The sequence below is a fragment of the Rhinoderma darwinii genome, chromosome 5 (assembly GCF_050947455.1).
Source record: "Rhinoderma darwinii isolate aRhiDar2 chromosome 5, aRhiDar2.hap1, whole genome shotgun sequence".
Classification (NCBI taxonomy): domain Eukaryota; kingdom Metazoa; phylum Chordata; class Amphibia; order Anura; family Rhinodermatidae; genus Rhinoderma; species Rhinoderma darwinii.
The window spans coordinates 205,748,215-205,755,755 of record NC_134691.1 but is presented as its reverse complement, the minus strand read 5'-3'; the positions used below and the strand labels follow the sequence as shown (position 1 = coordinate 205,755,755).

General features: G+C 38.2%; 1 protein-coding gene across 2 annotated transcripts in view; it reads right to left on the bottom strand.

Moving 5' to 3' along the window:
- Window positions 1–4,753: 4,753 nt before the first annotated feature.
- NR4A3 (nuclear receptor subfamily 4 group A member 3) overlaps window positions 4,754–7,541 on the bottom strand; it is a 108,259-nt gene continuing 105,471 nt past the window's right edge. Inside the window, exon 8 of one of the 2 annotated variants that reach the window (XM_075828517.1) lies at window positions 4,754–6,224. In XM_075828517.1, the coding sequence (XP_075684632.1) occupies window positions 5,971–6,224 (254 nt within the window). In that variant the 3' untranslated portion in view covers window positions 4,754–5,970. The remainder of the gene's footprint in view (window positions 6,225–7,541) is intronic. The other variant, XM_075828518.1, reaches the window with a different exon arrangement.

Here is a 7,541-nt window from a genome sequence, read left to right as displayed (position 1 = left end):
GACGTAACTGCTGTTTGGACACGCTGTAGGGTTCAGAAGGAAGGGAGGGGGTGCCATTTGGCTTTTGGAGCGCAGATTTAGCTTGGCAGTTGTTCTGTTTGGCGTTTTGCTGGTATTTCAGTTTATAATGTGGGGACATATTTAATCTGTGCGGAGCACATCAGAGCATAATTATGGAGGGTATAATAATCTGGTAAATAATTAATATTTCAGAGATATGTGGCCAGTGTGGCACTGATAAATGGTGCCCGAACTTATCCGCTTTCCATGTTTTGTGAGGGGTGGTTTTTTTTTTTGCAGTGTTCACCGTGCGGGAAAAATAATATTATAGTTTTATCGTTTGGGTCGTTACGGAAGAGGCAATACCAAATATGTGTACTGTTTAACGGTTTCATTTTTACCCCAATAATAAAAGGCTTATTATAGGAAAAAAGGCAGTGTTTGTTTTTATTAACTTAATAGTCCGTCAGTTTGCGTTAACAGGGCAACGCCTGTGACGTACTATTACGTCACATAGCGTAAAGGGTTTTAAACTATGGAATGCTCTAACCCAATAAGTGATAATGGCAGATACAATGACAGAGGGATAGATGCTTTTTTTAATGACAAATCACATTGAGGGTTATAAATAATTTAGCAATGAATGACGTATAATTGATCTGAGAGAGGTGGAACTTGATGAAAATGTGTCTTTTTTCAACCTAACTAACTATGTAACTATTTATGCCGCATGGTAAATAGAGTAATAAAAAGTTTCAAAAAAACAATGGCAGATTGCCATTGTTTTTTTTTACATTACAATAACAAAAGTTAACTAATAAATTATATGTATCCTAAAATAGTGAGGGCAACTAAAAAAATAGGTCTACTTATGGATAAGTCGACATAAAATTAAAAAATTCTGGCTTTCGGAATGCTGCAATAAGAAAAAAAAGTAGCATTCATGGAGGCCCAAAGTAGGCTGCGTCCTTAAGGGGTCAACCAACTAAATACTATTTTAACATCCGCCTCCATCTTAGCTCACCCCAATCCTTACCATTGTAGGGATCCAGTATTTAGAAAAATATATATATCAATAAACACATTTTATCCATGTGCCTTTTCTCATGCCTGATGTCATATTCTGAAAGTAACTTATGATAGCTGTTCTCCCTATTGACCTAGCTAATTTCTCAGCTAACTTTTCTGTCCTGTTGATGATCCGGATATGCATATAACCTGCATAAATATTTTCTGTACTATTCGACTGCATTATTCATATGCAGAGTTTTTGATTTGCTATACCTTTTGAGTCTTGCACTGGGATTTCCATTCCGGCCATACATTAGTGATTACTGAAGCCTTTTTCTGAACGATCTGATGTTCATGGTTGGTCTGTAAGGGTATGTATACATGGCCTATTTTCGGCTGTTTTTGGCCCGTAAACGCCCGAAAAACGGCTGAAAAATCGGAAGCAGAATGCCTCCAAACATCTGCCCATTGATTGCAATGGGAAAACCGGCGTACTGTTCCGACAGGCCATTTTTTACGCAGCCGTTTCGAAAAACGGCCGCGTAAAAGAAGTGCAGGTCACTTCTTGGGACGTTATTGGAGCTGTTTTTCATGGACTATTGAAAAAAAGCTCCAAAAACGGCCGTAAAAAACGCTGCGAAAAACGCTGCAAATCACGAGTGGCACAAAAACCGTCTGAAAATCAGGAGCTGTTTTCCCTTGAAAAGAGCTCCGTATTTTGAGAAGTTTTTGACTCTGCGTGTGAACACACCCTAAAGCAGGGGTCTCAAGCACGCGGCAGGGGTCTGGGGTTGCCCCTGACATCTCTGTCCATATATAGACAGTGATGTCAGGAGCAGAGCTGGAATCCCAGGCAGAGTGCTAGAAGCGGCTCTGCTCCGGGACTCCAGCTCTGGGCAAGCCCCTGACATCACTGTGGCAGCATCTGCGGAGGGCACTGTGGCAGCATCTGCGGAGGGCACAGTGGCAGCATCTACGGAGGGCACAGTGGCAGCATCTACGGAGGACACTGTGGCAGCATCTACAGAGGGCACTGTGGCAGTATGTACAGAGGGCACTGTGGCAATATCTAGGGGTGTGTTGTATTATCTACAGAGGGCACTGTGGCATTATCTAGGGGATTGTTGCATTATCTACAGAGTGCACTGTGGCAGCATCTACAGAGGGCACTGTGGCAGCATCCACAGAGGGCACTGCGGCAGCATCCACAGAGGGCACTGCGGCAGCATCCACAGAGGGCACTGCGGCAGCATCCACAGAGGGCACTGCGGCAGCATCCACAGAGGGCACTGCGGCAGCATCCACAGAGGGCACAGCGGCAGCATTCAAAGAGGGCACAGCGGCAGCATCACACAGAGGGCACTGCGGCAGCATCCACAGAGGGCACTGCGGCAGCATCTTCAGAGGGCACTGTGGCAGCATCTACAGAGGGCACTGTGGCACTATCTAAAAAGGGGCTGCCCAATCTTGACATGTGCGTCTGCCAAACTCTGCCAACTGAGCCGCCGGACTGCATTTAGCAACACTTAAACTGGAAAACTGGATTGTTGAAATAAGCACCTGGAGAAATCTCAAATATTAAACCTAGCGATATTATTATAGTAATGTAGTATTAATTTTATAGTAATGTAGTATTATTATTATAGTAATATAGTGTTTATAGTAGTTCAAATAAGTAATTTATTAACAATAATTTTGTGTTGTATCAAATTTGAAAGTAATGCGGCCCGTCAACTTCCCATTTTTTCTATATGCGGCCCACTTACCCTGCCGAGTTTGAGACCCCTGCCCTAAAGGTTATTGTTTTGGAGGACGTTATAAGTTAAAAAGACAAATCCCCAATTGATCTCTGCCTTAATCTGTGGCCTGGCATGGGCTTTTAATGGGAAACACATTTGTCGTTTTGCATGAACGACTTTACAAGACTGCACCCGATAACGACCTAATAAATCCATCATGGCAGTTCAACTTTTTCACATTTCTTTTAAGCCATTTAAAATCTCTAGGTATGGCAAGCTTTACTGTGATCCTCTCTCTTGCTGGTCAGGTGTAAGGAGGTTTTTTTGAATCCCACTAAAGATTTCTCATTTTTATGGCTGTGTTGGCGGTAACAGGTTTAGTATGCTTCAAGGTGGTTATCCCACGAAGGACATTTATCACCTATCCATAGGCTAGAATATAAATGTATGGTCGCTAGGGGTCCGACCGGTGGGACTTCCATGATCACTAGAACAGGAGTCCCAAGCGCCCCCCCCCCCCGGTTCCTCAATGGATGTCTGCAGTGAGGAGTTTGGAGCAGTAGACACGCGAATGCGCCCTGCCGCTCCAATTAATGTATGTGGGGCTGATGGATAGGTGATAAATATTCTATGTGGGATAACCCTTTTAACTATTTTTGTTTTTTCATTTGCATAGCCTTCAATATCCCACTTCAACATCCCAATTTACCTCCCACTTATATGCTTACTTACATGTTGTTTCAATGGTATAATACTCTACTTAACGACAATCTTATTTTATCATTTATGTGCTGTTTTTCCAAAACGAAATGTTTTACGATACACTACTTTTGCGGTACTAATTGTATTTATCTGTGTTGTTCAACACTTAAAAGCGTAATAAAAAAAAAGTTCAAAATCCAAATAAAATAAAAAAGACCACCTAATAACACACATCTTGGATTACTTCAAGCTCCTCCCATACCAATTTGTCTATGGGGGTCTATCTTTAAATAACTTGTACACAAATCAACTATTTCACAAATATCCTATCTGTCCTAAGTGATAATATTCACTGTTGTGTGCAATAACACAATTGAATAGGTTATTAAATGGAACATGAACATGTGATGTGCAGTGTTCACAGTCATGGCTTACATTTTACAGGAGCCATAACAGATATAACAGATCAACTTAAATCTGCTAAGTAACCGTTCCGAACAGACTTTATCGACATATTATGGGTCCATTTTATTTTTACAGGATAAAATAGAGCAACATGTTACACAGTTCTAGCTGTCAAAGTAAAAGCCGAAACTAACAGAAACATCGCCTTAGACTGTAGAAATTGTGTATATAAATAAATGTTGTAATAAAGAAGTTTTTTTCACCAAAAGTAATGACCGTACAGTACTTTGTCAACATTGTTACAATGGTTTCCAGTACATAAGGGGACTGGTATTTTCATCTATCTAACCATTTAAATTTTTCATTTCTTATTATTCTTTATAAACAGTCAATCTACCTATGAAAAGCAGTTACAAATGTTAGACATTGTTGAAAATAATTTTTACTTATCGCTGTAAAAAATAAATGTTATGCACTACATTTTAGTTTTTATTTAACTACATTTTAAAAAAAGTTTACATTGCACTCTGCTGATCACCTTTTATGGCATTTTGCTAATCATATTGGCAAGTTTTGTTTTAGTAATTGTATACCTTACAAAAAATACCTTTAATTTCATGCAAAACTGGTTGTAACAATCTTTGCTTGTAGATTTTAAAGTAAAATAATAAATAAACACACGAATGCTATAAAAATACTTTAATTGTTATTTGTCAAATACAAATCAAATTTGCAAAACATTAATTTGCATTGAACCCTACATATATTTAAAATTGCATAATTTAATTAGCAAAGTTAAAAGTGGTGTTAAGAAGGTGTGTGTATATATAATATATATATATATATATATATATATATATATATATAAAGCAAAACGTTGCAAATCTAACAGAAATCACACAAATATTAGGTTGACATTCAAAATGTTCTTGAGAAAAAAAATAAAAAAATATTCCCATGAAACATTTAGTGCATGTGCATAATTATCCTCTGAAATTCACAAGTGTCAAATAACTAACAAAAAATGAGAGATGTTTAATAAATATAAATAGGTGCACTAGTATTAACTACAAAATAGATTATAGGGTAATTAACACAATATAATCAGTGTATTTATTTAATGATTAGGGAATATGCATGTTTCATATCGGATTCACCTGTTCATATTATTGAAATAAATTATATTCAATGTTAATTATACAATACTTGCATAAGTGGGGTACGAAGACCTATGCGCACTGAATATATATTATATATATATATATACATACATACATACATACACAAGGGTCATCGTTTAGCACTCATGGATAGATATAGCCAAAAGACTTCTCGGTTAATGAAGTACAGTGCATACAATACATATTACTGTCTTATAATAGTGATTTTAACTTTTTAAAATCTTTCATCGTTATTCTTATCAGCTAGCATCTAATAAACGAGAAGTAAAAACATGGCATTGAAGGATCATAAGAAATGACACAACAAAAATATGCTTATCTATTGTAACACTGGAAACAAAAATCACAAAAAAAATGTATGGTGCTATTTCTGTAGACACTTAAAATCCAGAAGTAATGTAGAATGTTTTAGCGCTTTTTTTATTCATATCGTAAGGGTTTTTACTGTCTGCAAACATGGATGCACATCCGTAAACGTCCGCAATTGCAGACCATGCTGCGGACAGCAGTAGGACATGTTCTATATTTTGAGGATCTTTTCTACGGCCCGGACACACATCCGTATATAAACGGAAAGGTGTCAGTGACCTGTAGAAATGAATGGGTCCGCAATTTCATCCATAATTACCAAATCTGTAAGTATGGATGAAAACTACGGTCATGTGCATGAGGCCTAAGGCAGGGTATTTAAAAATTTATTTATTGATTGAGCCCTATGTAAGCTGTTTTTACACATCATAAATATCTGCATTTTATTTAAAGTATAAGACAATGTATGTGACTATTTCTAAAAATGCATTATTTAAAATCGACAATACCAAAGGCTAAAATCGTTGTTAGATAAAATTATTTAAATTGCCCAGATTCAGTGCATGAAAAGTACAACTTTAGGACAACCTGTTGTTGGAATTATAGTAACATTACTCATTAGCTCAGTAGGGTAATGTATCTAAAAACAGTTTGTCAATCACAGGAGGTGGTGGCACCAAATCTTCAAGCTTCAGGTAAAATATACGCTGAAGTCCCAACGTACACAGAGCTCGCAGATCTGTAAGAAGGTTTAATAATGCTGCAACGTCTAGTTGTCCCTTGATTTGGCCATCTAAAGCTAAGTGGTCTTTCAAACAAGAGATGATTCGGTTACGTAGTTCATTCACTTTCTTCGGTTCTTTTAGACCAAGACGTTCTTTTAAAAAAAAAAGAAAAATAGAAAGATTAGAAAAGTATAAGTAATTTTTAAATATCTTTTTTAATTATACAATTTTACAATGTCAACTAAATGAAACCATTCTAAGTTCTCAAGTCTTAGTAATTTTTTCGACCTCTTCCCATGATATCCCAATGTGGATTTCATAAACTTAAGTGAAGTACTAATAAGAGTACTAATCTGCTCAGACAACACTGTATAGTACAGGATTAGAAAAACATGGCAGCTTTCTTCCATAAACAGCGCTGCACCTGTCCATGGGATGTGTCTGTCATTGCATCTCAGCCCCATTGAAGTGAATGGGGCTGAGCAGCAACACCACACAATACCTGTGGACAGGTGTGGCGCGGTTTTTAAAATAAAGAAGTCATGTTTCTTGTATCCTGTACGACCCCCTTAAGACAGAATAGAAAATCATTTTGGACATATTCTACTCCCCTGAAGAAAAACAATTGTTTGTGGTAAGTTTTTTGCTATACCACAAGTATGCAAGTCGACTAAAAGACAGTTGCAGTATTTGGCCTGACTGACACCTGTATATGTAGTGTAAAAAAAAATAAATTATAATATTCACAAAAGTCTTTTCTGATTTTATTTACAGCAAATTGAACATGGTGTTTTTCCAGCAACAAATAAAGTCCAAAGGAAAAAAGCAATAGATATGCTTTCTTCAGCAAAACAGAAATTCTTTAAAGTATTTTTTAGAAACCGAAACTCAGTTCATTGCTCACCCAGGAACCCTGCAGTTTTTGGCAATAGTTTTCCACTTCAGAAGAGCCCACCAGACTCTGCACTTCACCTTCATGCAGCTCACACATAACACGCTCTACTGCCTCACCTGGACTCCAAGTCAGACTGCGAAATCCTGGAGTGGCCATTTTTCTTACACTACATCTACTCCCAAATCCGGACCACAAAATCCAGTTTGTTTTAAGCAACCTGCTTGGTAATCTACGTGTTGCTCAGTGCCATTTGCTCTGGGGTTTATGCCACTGAGAGTAGCCGTCTTAAGAGCCTAACACACGAGCGTGTTTGGTCCGTGATATACGAATGTATGTCGGCCGCAATTCCCGGACCGAACACACTGCAGGGAGCCGCGCTCCTAGCACCATAGTTATCTATGACGCTAGGTGTCACTGCCTCGCTGCGGGAGAACTGTTCCGTACTGTAATCATGTTTTCAGTACAGGACAGTTGTCCCGCAGCGAGGCAGTGACACCTAGCGTCATAGATAACTATGATGCTAGGAGCACCCTGCCGCGTGTTCGGTCTGGAAAATGTGGCCGACATACGGGCT